Source organism: Bombus pyrosoma, linkage group LG11 (assembly GCF_014825855.1).
Source record: "Bombus pyrosoma isolate SC7728 linkage group LG11, ASM1482585v1, whole genome shotgun sequence".
Classification (NCBI taxonomy): domain Eukaryota; kingdom Metazoa; phylum Arthropoda; class Insecta; order Hymenoptera; family Apidae; genus Bombus; species Bombus pyrosoma.
In genome coordinates, this window is record NC_057780.1 from 4,351,603 (window position 1) to 4,368,486 (window position 16,884).

Below are 16,884 nucleotides of genomic sequence, written 5' to 3' on the forward strand. Positions count from 1 at the left end.
CGATTTAAGCATTACGCCAGCAGCAGAACGCTATGGAAAAAGTACATCGCCGATAAACGGATCGAGAAACCAGGTTTATCGTTTTTATTCGCCTCGCCTATGCCGCTTATCCATTTTGCGCCCTTCTTCGTTACGAATGGCGATACGAAGTCGAGGAATACGATTATGCCTCCTAGAGGCTAGTTGCTGGAATGCTAATTATCTCTTTGAACTACATCCGTGGTGAATTTCTATTGGAATTTGAGAATTCTCAGATGTAATTGAAAACTCGTCTCGACGCTATAAATACTAGAATTTTCTTTTCTTAGCGTTCAATGTTCTCAACTTTTCAATTCGAGAATACATTAATAAAGAATTTTCGCCGAATATTTGAAATCCCTTAATGCAATAAAATAATCGTCTTAACTCTATCGATATTAAAATTCGTTTCAGCATTCTCCTTTTAACTCTATAATTCATCGAGGATTTCTACTAGATTTTCTGGAATTCTTGGTTGCGATTGAAAATGGTTGGTTTTAATTTTAGCGTTATTGATGCCAGATTCCTCTTTTAATTTACAATGCTACAGACATAATTCTTGATTTCCAATTCATTTTGACAAATCTTCTAGAAAAGCTAGATGAGTCGTGCCGCTACATTAATTTTATCGCTACTATCTTTCCACAAAAGAAGAGTAAATATAAAAATATAAATTACGTGTCTTGAATTTGCATCATACAAGTCCAAATATCAACTAGAAAGTCTACTATATTTTTTAAATGATATAGAATGCTAAAAATGTGCATAGAGTTCAAGTGATAAATGATATAAAAACAAGACTAACAGAAATGCATTTTTTCTTCATCGTCTGCTACTTTAGTTTCTCTAATTTTTTAATATTATCTTAGAAGCATTCAAAAATGTTTCTGAATAATTAACGTATCAATTAACGTCGTTCAATGCTAGTTTTAATGAGCGAAATCTGCGAAAGAGGGACACGCTAACAGAACTATCAAATTAACGATAAACGAATAAAGATCTTAGCGTATTCTGAAAAGATAATACAAACTTTAAACTCGATATTCCACTTGTCAAATACTGCGGATGCTTTTCGAATATCAATTCGTATTGTTGAATAATTAATACAATTTTCGCAAGGTCGTAAGTAATTAAGAGGAATACATTTAAACCTCATAATTTTTGCTAATACGTTATAGCAGCTTTATTTATTCGACATGTAACAGCTTTTAAGTAGCATCCCTTCACCTTCTGTTACCGTATGCAGAAAAAGATGTCATTTCTTATTTTTATGAGTATATATTAGCATATATTTCGAATTTTGAAACACATTCGCTTTTATTTTCGATTAATTTCACCGTGGTATTCGGCAAATCACGATAACCATTCGCATAGCAATATTCCATCGTCTTTCAAACATACAGTGATGCGCAAAAGTTTCCGATCAGACAGATTTCTCGCTTTATATTCCGAAAGTGACATCTAAAATAATCTTAACTACATAGAACGAAGCCAGTGAAAGAGAACAGTACAACAAAGTAGACACTGTTATAAAGTTACATAATCTTTAATTATTTAAAATACTTTAAAATATAATTTTTGAATTGTAAAGCGAAGGATCTTTCTTATCCAAAACTTTTACACTTCATTGTAGACAATGAAATATGTATATATTCGTAGGAGAACTAGAAAATGAGATCTTCTATATTATAATATTTGAATATTAATATTCGAGTATTAATTTAATTCGAATAAAAATGCGCTGTTGTAAAAAGATCTGTTCTTACGTTTGAAACTCAATTAAAATCCCGGGGATCTCTTTGAAAAAAGTCGTCGAACCGCGAAAGGCGTTTGAGAATCGCTGCGTCGAATCAGCTCGGAGCCTCCCAGATATCAAGAGATAAGGCGATTATCATTCAGTCGAGCCAGTATAATTCTTTCTTTCTTTTTCTTTTTTCGTTGTTCTATCGCGCGCGGTGCTCGTACACTGCCACGAAGGCCGGTATGTACTTACTTTTCCTCACGACTGGCTACTTCCTTTATTTTCTCTCGGGCATCCGGTCGACGCGCTCGCGATTTCCGGAAGCGAGTAAGGCGAGAGCCGTGCACCGCCAGACTTCATTCACAAAGGCTCTAGCGTGTCTCGTACGAATCACGTGCTCGCTATGCACACGTGATTCGTGAATTTCGAGCAGCGTGAAATACGCGTGTATCTAGAGACTACTCTCGATTCACAGACGATATTATTCTTTCCGTTACGATGGAGTTCGCCCCATCATGATGGGACGATGGAAGCCAGTGTGGGGATGTTTCAAAGATGATATCGCTTAGAAAAATGGTGGTCTAAAATGGTTTTTCTCGCTTGGTTTTTTCTTTGATGAAGCGTAATTGACGAGTACGAGAGTTAATGAGTTGTTAAGGAGTGTATGCACGGGCAGATTGGGTTCTGGATGAAAAGTGTGGGGAACTAACGATAATTAATGGATCCTATGTGAATTTTTAAATTGCTTTGGGAACTTTCTGGCATCTGTATTTGATGAATAAAACCTTTGGAAATTTTCTAGCGGAGTATGAAGCGTACAAAAATGTGCAAACTAGTAAGAAGTTACTGCTTCAAAGAGCATTTGCTACTTTCTTGTGTGTTTAGCAGGCTATAACATTAAACTATCTATTTAAAAAAACTTGACACGATGATACATTTTAAAATTAAATACACAACTCGTTTGTGCATGGAATATTTAGCAATTTTACTTTTCTAAGTTGTTCAACAATTTGAGAAAGTTCGAAAGTCGCTAAACCACACGCAACCCCTTCAACGGCCCATTAAACAAACAACCTAAATTTTTAAACAGAAGTAATATCATTTGAAAATTCGAAACTTTTAATTAATCTACTGCTTTAACGAGGGAAGCAGGCTTCGGTTGGGGAGAAAATTTTCAAGCGAACGGACTCGTCGAACGGTCTGGCGAGCATGGATCGGGGACTCAACGAAAACAGGAGAAAAACGAAGAATAAATCCTTGAACCGGCAGACCGGGATCGCGTGATATAAAGCACTTACTGATATAACTCGTGCACTTACGTGTTGGATTTAATCCGTTGCTCGTTGTATCTCTGATGAAAGTCAAGCAGTTCCTGCACCAGACCGGTCTCAACCATGGCGTCGACCCTGCTGTCCAATCGTTCCTCGAGGACTTTCTGCAACAATTTCGGAGAAACGGTTCTCGAATTAATTGACCGCAATTCAACAGCGTGTCATCTATATTAAGAAACGGCCACATTTATCGACTACTTTCCAATTATCTCCAAGTTGTATATTTCTTTTATTCGTTTCGACGTTTTCTACTTAACGTATTTCATTAATTTATCCTCGATAAGATTTCCTATTTGATCGATGTTGATGATCGTTATTTGCTTCTAGGAAGACGACGTCCTGAAGAACATCGTTATTTTGTAATATTTTAACGATCGATTGTACGACTATAAATGAGTAACCTGTTCAAAGAAAAAAGTTGGATACTTTTTTTTTTATGAAAGGATATTAAAGAGTACTAAATGATTTTGTATTTTACGATGTCGCTCTAAAAATGGAACGGTAGCTCATTGTAGGACTCGTCAAGTGTACGTAAACTTCGATAATTCTCGACTGAATAGAAGTAGCAAAGGAATGTAGAATAAAATTTCTCCCTTTATAGACTCGTTTTGGGGGAAATAAGTTTAAACGTGCTTAGTTTACGAATTAGGTCGATATAGATGGAGTGTACGGGACAAATTCCAATTCGATTTTCGCGAAAATGAAGCATGGTACAAAAACGTTTCATTTTATATTATCGAGTTAAACTTTTTACGTGGAATGATTCCTCTTTGAGATATATCTTGCATAAACTCTTTGTCGTTCAGCATATTTAAAAATAAATGAAATCGTATAAGATATACATTATACGTTTATTCATATTTGTAAAATAATTTTTACAAACCGAATACATTCATTGTATTATATACTTCTACATTTATTGGTTTGATACTAAAAAGATCTGTACAAGGATAAAAACCTTGATTTCACAAAAATGAAACACCTTTCTCTTCCGACTTGACAGTTTAACAAGCAAGCACGATCACATTTTAAAACACCAACGTATCCAACGCTTTCGTATAAATGTCACATTTTACACCCACGAATGCATCGGTGGCAATCGGATCTGTCAGAAGAAGCATCGTAGGTGTTCAGTCTCTTTGGAAACGTTTCCTACTTAGTTTCACACTTTCCAAACAGCCTTATCACGTGATCTTTTTGTAAATCTCAGTTTTCCTCTTCTTATCGATCTTCTAAAGGACTGTTCTCTTCTTTTAAAAGATGTACTTTTTTTTACAAATATGCAAATGTAATTCCGAATCATAATTGAAAATTTAAAAAGTTCAGAATCATAAAAACTCAGGATATAAGACATCCAAAGTGGAAAAAAATTCAGGATTACAACCCACACATACCTCCACGCCAAATTAAAATATCTTTAAAATTCAATTTAGATTCGCGTCATTTCCATTGAGGAAACCATCACCGTGACTTGTTAAGGAGCAATTTGATATCAATGAAGCGCTTGGGTTAGTTCGGAGGCTAACTCGTGTCATTAGAAAAAGAAAAGGATAGACATCGTGGCCTTCGACAGGTTTTTAAACTGATCCTATCTCTTTCTCTCTCCATCCTTCTCGTTCTTTCCTATTTGATATGTACTCGCTAACTGCTAAAGCGCGTTAGATGAGGTGTGTGTCCTCGAAATCCTGTTCGTGCAAAATTTGCGACTAGTAAGGTATGCGCCATATCGAAGGCGATAAACCGTTTCGACGTGACTCATTTCTCGACGTGTATCGCGTTAAAAGCGCTACGAAAAAAAGGAAAGGTGTCATTCATAAAAATATTTCGACGGAGCTAAGATACGTCACACACTGCGGAGGCATCGGTGAAATTAATCGTTAGATGGTTCGGAGACTACCAACAAATTTTTTCCCTCGTGTAACACTTTTATCGACATTTGACTTCAATTTGTTACTTCTGAATATTTTATATGGTGAAATTTACGAAATTCCTTTAAAATGATAAAAGGGAATATTCGCCGTAAAAATTTTCCACGATTACCTTCAGAATTCGGGAAGAGAAAAACTTTAGCTACTTTTGCGTATAATATTCTGAGTTTATAAAAATAATTGCTTGATTAAGCCTCTGCACAAGACATCCTAGATTATAAATCAATAATTTCCTAAATTCAACCGCTGAAAATATGCATTTTTTTTGCATTAAGAAGGATATAAGATTGGTATCCGAAAGTGAGCAGGAATAATGAAAAATTTATAGCTGTAGTATACCTTTTCTCATTATCATATTAAACACTAATTGCTTTTTAGTAATAAAAACAACTATTTAAAAAAACTGTAAAAAAAAATATATATATATACGTGTCTCAACTTTTATCTATGTATGCTTAAATAGGTATATTTACACGACACAGGGGTTTAAAAATTTAAATGTCTGCCAGAGAGTATACTCTTTTAACTTTACTCGTACCTTAATCTTGAGTGTAAACTTCTTACAGTCGTGATCTGAGCGAGAAGCTGACGTCTACTTTCGGTAACGACCCTTTTTCTCAAAAAATGCTTGATTTCTCTAATTAGCAGATGTTTCGCGAGCCTTTAATATCAAATGCCACTCCGCGTAGTCGATCGTTTCATCACGTTTCACGATCGTTCGGACGGCAATTAAAAATGTTTTATCGGAACGAAGATAAAGTTAATAAAAAGAAAAGGGGGCTAAAAAAAAAGTATCGTATTTGCAAGTCGTAAATCGATATGACGGAATCGTCCTCGGACAGTTATAAATAATTTTATGACGTTATCTCAGTCTACCTTAAAACACGTCGAATATTTGATCAACCCGACCGGTCGCCGATTTCCCCTTTACTAAATATATATATAGTTTCGAAAGGCACACCGCTAAGGTGTCGATTAGAAATTCCGATAAAACAAGCAAAGCGAATTCGTACAAACGTTAGAAGGTATATAACAAGACGGACACGTTTTCACGAAACAGTTACACGAGACCGTGGAAAGTGTATACCCCGAAAATTAGCACAGTCTTGTCGAAAGTAAACACCTCTTTGGAAGTCATTTTTTCTCTGCGCGCCTTTCATTAGACATAGAAAAAGATATTGTGTTTTCTGTTTCATACGCTGTACGTCTATTCGAATATTTCTCTAACATTCGATTGAAATGTATCTAATTGAGAAACCTTCTGAAAACAGCATTTCGTACGAAATAACGGTGAAATCGGAGTCGATTCAGCAAATCTTCCCTCTTCGTCGTAAAAATCCATCCCTTCATCTTCTTCCTTTTATCCTTTCCTTCTTTTTTGTATTTCGTTTTTAATGGAAGACCACCTACATTGCGCGATGGTCATTAACATTTCGTTGAAACGACAAGCTTCGATAATCAGATAAATACAGTGAATGTCAAATCGAGGTGGCTATTAATATCCTACTAAGAGCAATGATAGGTCTAAGATCGATTTCATTTCTTTCGGCCATACCGCTCGCCATTCCAATATCGAATAGCGTGTAATGACGGTTTTTAGCCGTCGATGATAGCATAATACGCAATAGTATTGTAATTACAACAAACGCGTTTCCACACGCGACATTTTACTGACACAAGGCGGAACGTTAAACACAGTTTAATTACGGTAAATAAATAAAAGAGAATCGAGGATAACATTTATTTCAGCAATTTCTTCTGATTTATATTAAATATTAAACGAATAATTAATTAGGTTTAAATGAATTATTAATTAAATATATTCTCAGGTAATTTACAAATTTCGTACTAATTTGCAATTCTACACGACCGATATGATTTTGCTTAATTGGTTGAATAAATTAACGATTTAATTTATTGTACTAATGATATAAAACATTAAGACAATATGGTAATAAAATTGAAAAAAATTTTTTTTTGAAACGTATTATATACAAAAATATTTCTTTCTAAATTCTAAATTCTATACAAAATAATACAAACTTAATAACACCAGAAGAAGGTAGAAAGAAACGAAATCATAAGAAAATACGCCTCTTTAATGTGCAACGAACTTCCCAATTGAATATCCCAAATTGCAAAATTCGAAACTAAACGAAGAGAAATAGTAAAAAAGTAAAGAAGGGGAAAGCAGGTTTCTGTCCTAAAATGGCGGCAGTCGACAAGGCGTGCACGGGAAACGGCTCCTTGGACAGCGGCGAATCGTTCTCACGCTCGTTCACGGTTAAAACGCGACCTCCGCAACCCGTTTCGGGCCGCGTTCGCTTTAAATCGTATTTAAATGCCGACGGAGCTCGCGAGCTGCACACGTGCGCCTCCACGGTTTCATTCATGGGCGGCTGCCGCGTCAATGACGCAAGATTCTCGCCAACTCGGACGAGTCGCTATTTGATGACCACACGGTACACGTATACGTGGGGGCCAGACGTGGCTCGAACACGTTTCACTTATCGCATGGAACCGAACCAGCCTGTTTTCGTGACACCACGCTCCATGAGAAAGATGAGAAAGGGAAAAAAGAGAAATACAGGGGACGGAGACGATGGAAGAGGACCAACGAACATGTTACGTGTAAGGGAGAAAGGATAGAGTGAAAGAAATACCAGGAGGAGGATGATAAGATGCTGTGAGAAATATTCGTTCGTGATATATAAAATGGCAATGGCTACTTGTATGTTAATTTAATAATTAATTTACTGCGTAATAATTTACTATCTTGATAAGTAACGGTTGTATGTTAGGAATTTTAAATAGATAGTTTTGATAATTTTACAAGTCGTAAGTGTAAATATGAATGTATTAACGGTAGCAATAGCATAACAGTTGTTACAACTGTATAAGCTTACTGACCAACCTATACGCGAGGATTAAAAAAAACGAAAGTGCGTGTGCGGGGGGGTAGAAGGTTACGCTTTCATGAAAATTTGTAGCTGCCCAAAAAATTTGACACTGATGTGTGTTAATAACGGTCAGCTTGATGGATTTGATTCTCCTTCCGATCCTGCTGACTGCAGGGATTGGTAAATTGCCCCTTAGTGGATGATGGCTTAATCTCGCTTTATCGAAGGAAGTGAAAGCCGATTGTGCGATCTTGCATCGAATTCTATCTAACTGTGAATAACGTGCAGACTTTTCTACTTATGGGAATCGACAAATATCTATTAGTACTTTTAAAGCTGGAAGAATTGTTCAAGTTAATTAGCTAATTTTTGAACATACGTATTTTGGATGGATTTGGATTAAAAGTAAAAAACAAATAGTCTAATAGTTTCTACGCTAAGGTACATTATTTAAAAAAAACATTTCTAAGTATCTACTTCCAATATGTACTCTCACACATATATTCGGAAACATATTTTAATTTCAAAAAATGTTTATTTAATCCTTCAATTAAATAAGTATGTACACGATATTTCGAAATTGTCCGTTCACTCTTTTCCAACGAATCAAGTATGTAGAGTATTTTATTTTCTACCTGTAAATGAATATTCAAATTCCACCAACCTTGATTGTTACGTAAACGTGTAAATGCATAAAAAATTTCGTACGCTATGTACTAATCGAATTAATATCCTTTTCTAACCTTCAAGATAAACTTTCTAGCGTAAGATTACATAAATTAATACAAATGGTATAAATTACTACAGACTTTGAATATAACCTATCACTCCGCTTTAAATAAGTAAACTTATACAAAATATAAAAAGGATACAATCGTCAAAACTAAATGATGTCAATAATAGACATTCGCCAAAAAAAATTCCCACAACATCTCGGCCATTCTGTCGACACCTTCCAATACCGCAATTGAGGAAACGAAACCGCGAACCATCCACACGATTTACTACACCGTGACCCTATAACACGGTTCTTAGTACCTCGTCCTTAAAATAATTCGAATAGGAAACGCCACGATCGAAGTACTGTATGTCGTACAGTGGACAAAATTAAACAATCCGAATAGACAAATTTATCTATATTTTCATGGATTTTCATATACATATCATTTTACATCATTTATATCATTTTAATTTTCCTATATATTTAAAATTTTAGTAATTGATACAGTGAGAACACCCAAATATCTTAATATTTCGTCAGTGTTTAACAGCTAGATATTCAAATAATATTTTTTATAGCAACCTAATTATGACAGTTGTGTCTCATTATAGCATTAATAAAGTTTCAAGATATTTTATACAACATGTACAATATTGACATACGAGTTGATCGAGCATAACATTTTCTATAGTAATAAAATCTTTTCTGTAAAATAATAAATATTCAAATACTTTCATGAGCCAGCGTATGTCAAGCGTATGAGTGAATATATAATAGTATCGTTTATTTGAATAAGACCTTCAAACTTAGATATTTCCAACATTCTATTCATTATTTTGATTATTTTAAATTCATAAAATTGTCTACCGTGTTCCGGCGCTAAAAGTTCAAATAAAACCTGCCACCGGACCACGTTGCTCACTATTCAATTATAGCTGCTGTCTACGCGAAGGTAGCCGTATCTCGTCCAGGAATAGTCTCTGAACGGTCTCTGTTAGGCAACCGAAACCAGCTACTAACTAGCAAATAAAGTAGCGCGTGATGAATGGAACGAGAAGGAATCGTTGAATTTTAGGATTTCAGCGATAACAACGGCGTGTTTAATTCTCGATCGTCTTCGGTTCGAGAGCACGAAGGAACGCGGTTTACGTAATGCAAAGAGACGACTGATTCCTCCGGTTTCACCACCGTGGCTGACTGAAAGCGAAGGAACGGAGAGCTGAAACTAGAAAGCCTCGTGTGCTCGCCTAGTTGTCAGCCAAATCGGGCCAAGGTTCTTCCAGAAGAAACAGAAGAAGAAGACGAGGAGGAATGTGAGCGCGTGCGAATTTTCACGACCCTGTTCTTCGATTCTGCTCGCCTATGCCTCGTTCTAACGTTAGCCTCGTCTTAGAATGTAGAACTATAGCGTGTCAGTAGAAAGGTAGAACTTCTGCAAGGCCTTTTAGCGAAACAGAAAATTCAAGCTCTAAGGGGTGTACTTCAGTTGGGAAATATTTCATATTTATCTACAAAAATTAAAACTAGCGATGACTAAGCTATAAAATTTGTGACAATGAAATATTATGTATATATATATTAATATAACAGTCAACGACAAAAATTGCGGGCACGAAAAGAATTTCTAAAATTTGAAGAAGAAAAAAAAATAATTTGTATGTCATAACGCTCTAGAATCCAAGATATCATTTACATCAGCCACTCACATTAGTCGCGGCTAGGCTAACGCTATGGACTTTCAACGTTTATCACCTTTACAGATTTAGAGGAAGAACAGGTAGTAGAAAATATATAGACTAGTTAAATTTAGTGATTTCTACTACTCTCATTTTTTTCAACCCTTTTCTCTTTTTAACCATCGCCTAGTTTATGATCGTAGTTTTATCTTACAGCAGCCCCGAAAGCTAGAATAAATTATTCTAGCACTTAGGATCTTCTTGACAGAATCTTTCTTTCCATTCTTTTTTTTTTTTTTTCATTTCCTTTGGCATTTACATCGTTTACCACTTTAACTCCATCACTATAATATTTGATTCTTCAAAAATTAAATAATAAATAATTATTCTGACATTAAAATTAAGAGGGAATTTAGTTGATCAGTTTAACTTCAAAGTGGTGTCAAAATCGCGTTAACGAAACAGCTTTTCCTTTCTCCGCGAAAAGGCCCACTAAATCATTGGTCAGGGTCATTTTTTCCTAAAAGTTGCATTATTAGATGCAGGTTCGAGATACAAGAAGATTTATTGCATCGGCGCTGATTCTTCTGCAATCGTACCGACCTTCTCTTACTGTCGATGATCCCGTCTGAAGGTGAAAAAGTCAATGGCTCCAACAGACTTGATTTGGTAAACATGCACGTGCTTCACGTGTACGCGTAGGCGTGAACGTACGATTCGTCTTTCGACGGCGAGACAGGTCCGCGTTTCGCAGAAATCATGCGCTCGATGTCCGACCACGATAACGATTCGACCTTGACATTAGGATTTTTGCACAGTTAAACGTCGGGCCCATACTATCGAACAGCTGAGTTTGGACAAAAAATCGGCTGAAATGACAGAAGAAAAAACCGATCCCAGACGACCGCATTACGCATAGGATGTGAGTAATCGACCAGTTGAAATGGTAAATACAAGCATTAAAAGTGAAAACTTTCAGTTGAAATGGTCTCTACGCTGCGTGATAATAAAATATTCTTCTCGTATATTAATAACTAGACGGTGGATATTTATGCACAATTTCTCTATATAATTTAAAAAGAAGGAACTTGGATAAAAAATTGTCTTACGTGCCAAATATTATAAACAACCGGGTATTTTTACATCTTCAAATTTTTCACATATGTATAAAAATCCATAGTCTTTAATTTATAATATTCCCTTTTTTTAAATGATGTACGATATGTGAAAATCTTATCTGTTTTATCAGTCCTTTTCTATTTTACTGTGTTTGGTAATCTCAATTGCTAATGGTTTATTAATACAGCTAATCCAAACTTCAGACAAAATAAACCAAGCGACACGCTTCGTCTAGCCTGTACCGCCTGTACGTCATACGAACAAAACAGTTAGACCTCAGATCCTTTTTTCTCTCTTGTTCGTTTCTTTGATGTTTCGGGTGACCGGTTAAAAATCGTTTTGAGAACCTTGGAGAAGATAGATGTGATGAATGGTGCGTATTAATGCGTGGCTATGTGTAATTAGGAGATTGGGTATTTAGAACCTGAAGAGTTTACTAGATATCTTTGTAAACCGATATTTTGAAATAGAGAGCATTAAACGACTCGTTGATTGTTAAGCGTCCTTAGACATTTAAATGTAATTTTTTTAATTCTCAACACTCTACGCCGAAGAACAATAACCACACGCAGCGATACACATGAAAGCCAAGAAAACGCTGGAATTCTAAACAAAAACGGCGCGGACGAAACGTTTCATACCACAAACCGAATATCCGAACTTTTCTATAGAGAAGAGACGTGTTGCGCTGCGGCGGCGTGTAATTTGCAGAAATGATTTTCGTGGAAAACCAGGGCATGCCCAGGGCGTTGGCGTGCGCTATTCGTGAGAACACCGGTCGATTCTCAGCTCGTCAAAAAACCGACGGCCGAAAAAAGCGTGCTAGAATGAAAGAGATACAAACGTATTCAGAAAAATTGCCAAGCCATCGAGAGCGCCTCCGGCCCCGTTGGTAAACACTCATGAGAGGTCGCGTACCGACTAAATTTGTACGCTAATGACACGCTTTCGGCTTGCGTTTCGTGCAGTAAATTCGATCGTCTTCACTTATTATCAAAATATCCGTCCGATAAATGCTAAACGTAGCAACCGATCGACGTGTCTTCGAGCACTTATTTGTCGGTACATCGCGTGAGATTCCAAATCGAACGGAATTATTGTCTGGTACGATGTTTACTTTCTGTATTCTTTGCCGCAACCAAATCGTCGAAATAATTTACGAATGAACATTGAGGATATTTGTATGTGTATGAACGTCGAATCGATTTCGAGTGTACCCAAATTTAATGGGCAATAAGTGGATAATGAAGTGTTATTTAAACTTTGCCTTGTAATAATGTATTTACGTAACTCGTAATATGGTATATGAATCGTGTATGACAAATAAGAGTCGCGTTTATAGGATGAATTATAGGCAAGTTTGACAAACAAGAATATTCTTCAATAAATTTTGTATGGTAATTGAAACAGGAGTACCTCGCATGACTCAAATTCTTCAATTCGTAACATATAATCATTAAATAACCAGCAGGATATTCGTTTGGACTGCTCGGTTCTCGTTTCAAATTTCATACTAAACAAGTCTTCAATGAAAATGTTGACGATAATGAACTGAATTTATTCTAAACAAATTGTATTCTATTTAGAATATATTCTAAAGAATCCAAAAAGAAGGAGGAAAAAATGTTAGAAATCGTACAAGTTTATGGGCACAAATTACACAAAGCGCTGATTAAGAACCAAACACCCATTCGAAGAAAAAAACATCGTACCTCACCTCTCCGCTTTAATTCCATTACTTCTGCCAGAATTTCCCATCCTTCACGCGCAAACACTCGTATTTAACCGAGACCCGCTCGATTACCCAAAGATTAAATAAGCTCACACACTTTTTCCTAGCGAGCTCGATCCAATCAACGAGACGCTTTAGGCAAAGAGAATGGAAACTACATTAGCTCAACGATCCCCTTTTCTTCTCGCCCCTATTGAATCAATTTAAGCAGCGACCAAAGCGTAACGCCGACGAAAAAGGAGAACTGAACCGCAAATAATTATCGACAGCTTAATTATACGGCACAATCACGATACTGTTGCATTGAACTTTATTAATAACTATTATATATATATTATATATTAATTTCTTATATCGACACGTCTGTCTAGGAAAGTCGCTTGTTTAGAACTAAATTTAACCTTCCAACATTTTTGCTTTTCGTATTAATGCGTGTTTGGAATAAGATTTTACGAAGATTGTCAATATTACAAACTTTAATCCGTTAATTAGGGAGGACGAGTTAACTCGCCACTCGAATGTAACTGCTTCATCACTTACAAATCTTCTGTTATATTTTTTACTAACATTTCATGATGCTTACAAATAAATTAGAAGAACCAAGCTCAACCTATCAATTTGCTTTTATTAAATATTACTTCTACTTGTATATGATCTGTGTATGATCCTGTCGACAAGTTGAAAAATGATTTCATTCGTTTGAGCAAAAGCCACGACAGGGGACTCCAACTTTCACAGACGAGCTGGTTAACGAATCATCAACGGGGAACGAGAAAGCTCACGCAAAAACGAAAACAGGTGGTTTTCTATTCGAGTCGATAGGAATCTCTGTGAAATAAAGCGGACTAGGGAGAGATGGGTGATCTTAATGGCGTCCAGGCGAGACAGAATGAGAAGCACGCACCCGGGGACCTACCATGGGAATGCCTGGCCGCGTTCCCGGCGATGCACGTTGGCCAGGTTCTCTATTTTCGACGGCAGCTCGCTACGAAGCTGCCTAGCCACGCTGATTCCTCGATCAAAGAGGCGTTACAGAAAGGCCAGCATAAATTTGTGCGCGTGTATTCGTGGTAGAACTCACCTCGGTACCAGCCTTGGAATTATGCTCGTCTGCTCGAGCCGATTTTGTTTTAACGCTAGCACTGTCTACGACCAAAGCGTAAAAGACTTGCATCAAACAAGCAGAGACGAAATTATTACGAAGAAAGCAACATTTTGTCTCAACATTTTGCAACTCGAATCCCCAATTGTGAATTAGTGGCATTTCGATGAAAAATTACGAACTATAGAGCTTTCTGGGAAAACGGTCACAACATAAAATGATGAATTGGAGAGATCGCATCAAAAGCTTTAGTTTCAGTCTTTTAATACTAGCTACGTTCGAATTTGTAATTACAAGAGTTGTTAAAAAACTGTGCTCTTTACAAAATAAAGACAAATTTCATAATAATTCGATTGATCGAATACAAAATAATTGTAAAAATATAGGATTTCACGTAATTCCACATAATCCTAAATAGATGGATTTTTATAAAATCTTGGCTACTCTAGTAACTCTAGTAGTAAAAACGTATAGAAGTGGAAGAATCATACGCTTCATTCTCCGCACTTACTACAGGTGATGGATGGTAATGTTTGAAGAATTAAAAATTGTAAATTTTGCATGTAGTACAGGAGAATAGAGGGGTTAAAAGTGGATGATTATTAGGAGAGGATTGAGAACCACTGTTTGAGTATGCTGAATACCGTTGGGGTCGTCTCATCGTTACTAAACTCGATTAGGCTGCCTCGAATTCCAAAACGATAATATTCGTGAACGATAATACACAATTGAAAGGGGTAAATATTTTGTGCTATGCATGGGATGAGATTAAAGAAGCGATCTTTGAAGTAACTGAAGCATGCTATTGAAATTATTGGGGAATGGAAATTAACTTCAACTCTCTGCATATAGAAATTTTAACATTGAAGGATCCAGTTAGCATATACATATTGAACAGTTCGTGTATCTTTTCTTTTTCTTTTTTTTTTTTTTACTGTAAAAGGAATTGAAATAAAAATTTGAACAATTTTTTAATTGCTTTTAAATGTGAAAATAATAGATAGAATATTTGCAACTAATAAAAAATGAAAAATTATATTTTTATAATGAAGAGGTTGAGTTGAGAGAAGCACTGACTTGAGTCGAAGGATTTCTCAATTCAAAGGATTATATTTAACATTTCTATTTTAGTATTCTTACGTTTCCTACGCTTTCCTGGAAAGATTTCTAAATATGTGCATGGTAATCTGCGGGAGAGTACTCTCGTGAATACGGCAGACAAAGAAGAACTTCGGAACCCACTTGTTGCGATTTTTTTACAAGTCCACAACTATTGCCACATGTGTTCTTACGTTACCGCCAACAAAAAACTGATTCTCCCAGATTTCGTTTAACTCTATTAACATTTAAAAAATTCCTCACTTCCACCTTTAATATTTAAGAGGTAACAATTTATCGTAATTTCGCTAGTGCAAAATTAACGTGAACAAACCTTAATGTAAAAGAAATTTATAGAAATTATATTTTCTCCTTTATCGACATATTAATTAATTAATTAATTATTAATTATCAAAATAAAAATTCACATAATTCCAAGTACTGATTGTGGTCGTCTGCAGAAAGTTATCCACTAACTCAATACGATAAATCTTAGTCAGCGAGATCAACGCAAGATTCGCTTTCATCTAATAACACCATGATATATCGTATTAAAACAAGAAGAAAAATACTAAGCAAATTTTTATCGCGGCAACGAATAGAAATATAAAGCAGAAAGGAAGTGAAAAGATTGCCGTGATACGTTTGATTATCGGTTGGCGTCTTTTTTTTTCACAAACACTATCCGACCCGAAAGGGTTAAGAAAGAAGCCACACCGAGGGTTCTTCAAATCAAAAGTACAGGATCAGTGAAATGAAGCGTTGGTGTCGTGAAGAATTTCTTAGGCTTCTCATAACCCTCTCTACGCTGGATTGCAAGGAAGAAAAAGCGTATACTGTATACGTGATATTTTTTCGCTCACGAAGAATGTAACAAGCCCGTACACTTGTACGTTATACTTTGACTCAGCTTGAATGATAACACGAAAATAAGAAAATGGAAATTGATCGAATTTTTAATTCCATACCCTTCTACAGTTCAGTGTCAAACGCTATGAAAGTTTAGACTCATATCGAAGAATGTATGATCTATTTTCGAGTAAAATATATTTTTACATATTGTAGAAAATGAAATATACAATTCAACATGATCTCCATTTGACATCTCCAACACTCCTGTTTCTTCGCTTTCGTTAAATCTATCGTTCATTTACGTAATACCGATTAAAGTTGTAACACGAAATATAATGAATACAAAAAGGATGTAAAATTCAATCTACAAATGATGAAGATTTATATACGATACGCAGAGAAACAATTATTTCGCCATCTGTATTGCGACAGTATCAAATACAAAACATACTGCCAATAATTCTCGACAGACACGAAACACTTTACTCCTCGATTCGACTCGCGCAAAATCCTATTACGAATTCCACATGCTCACAACGATCAACAACGATTCGGATTCAACGAGAACGGAGGCAATAAAATAGATCTCACAGCGGTCTAACACACTTGGTTTGAAATAAAGTGGAGCTATTCGATAATAGTCTGCTACACGGGTCGAAACAAATT

The 16,884-nt window shown here is 35.8% G+C and overlaps 1 protein-coding gene across 5 annotated transcripts in view; it reads right to left on the reverse strand.

Annotated features, from left to right (window-relative positions):
• The window catches only part of LOC122572971 (tRNA dimethylallyltransferase), a 116,463-nt gene that overhangs the window by 11,085 nt on the left and 88,494 nt on the right, over positions 1 to 16,884 (reverse strand). For all 5 annotated transcript variants that reach the window (XM_043738759.1, XM_043738758.1, XM_043738757.1 and 2 more), the window contains one exon: positions 3,079 to 3,194. In XM_043738759.1, coding sequence (XP_043594694.1) covers positions 3,079 to 3,194 — 116 coding nt within the window. The remainder of the gene's footprint in view (positions 1 to 3,078; positions 3,195 to 16,884) is intronic.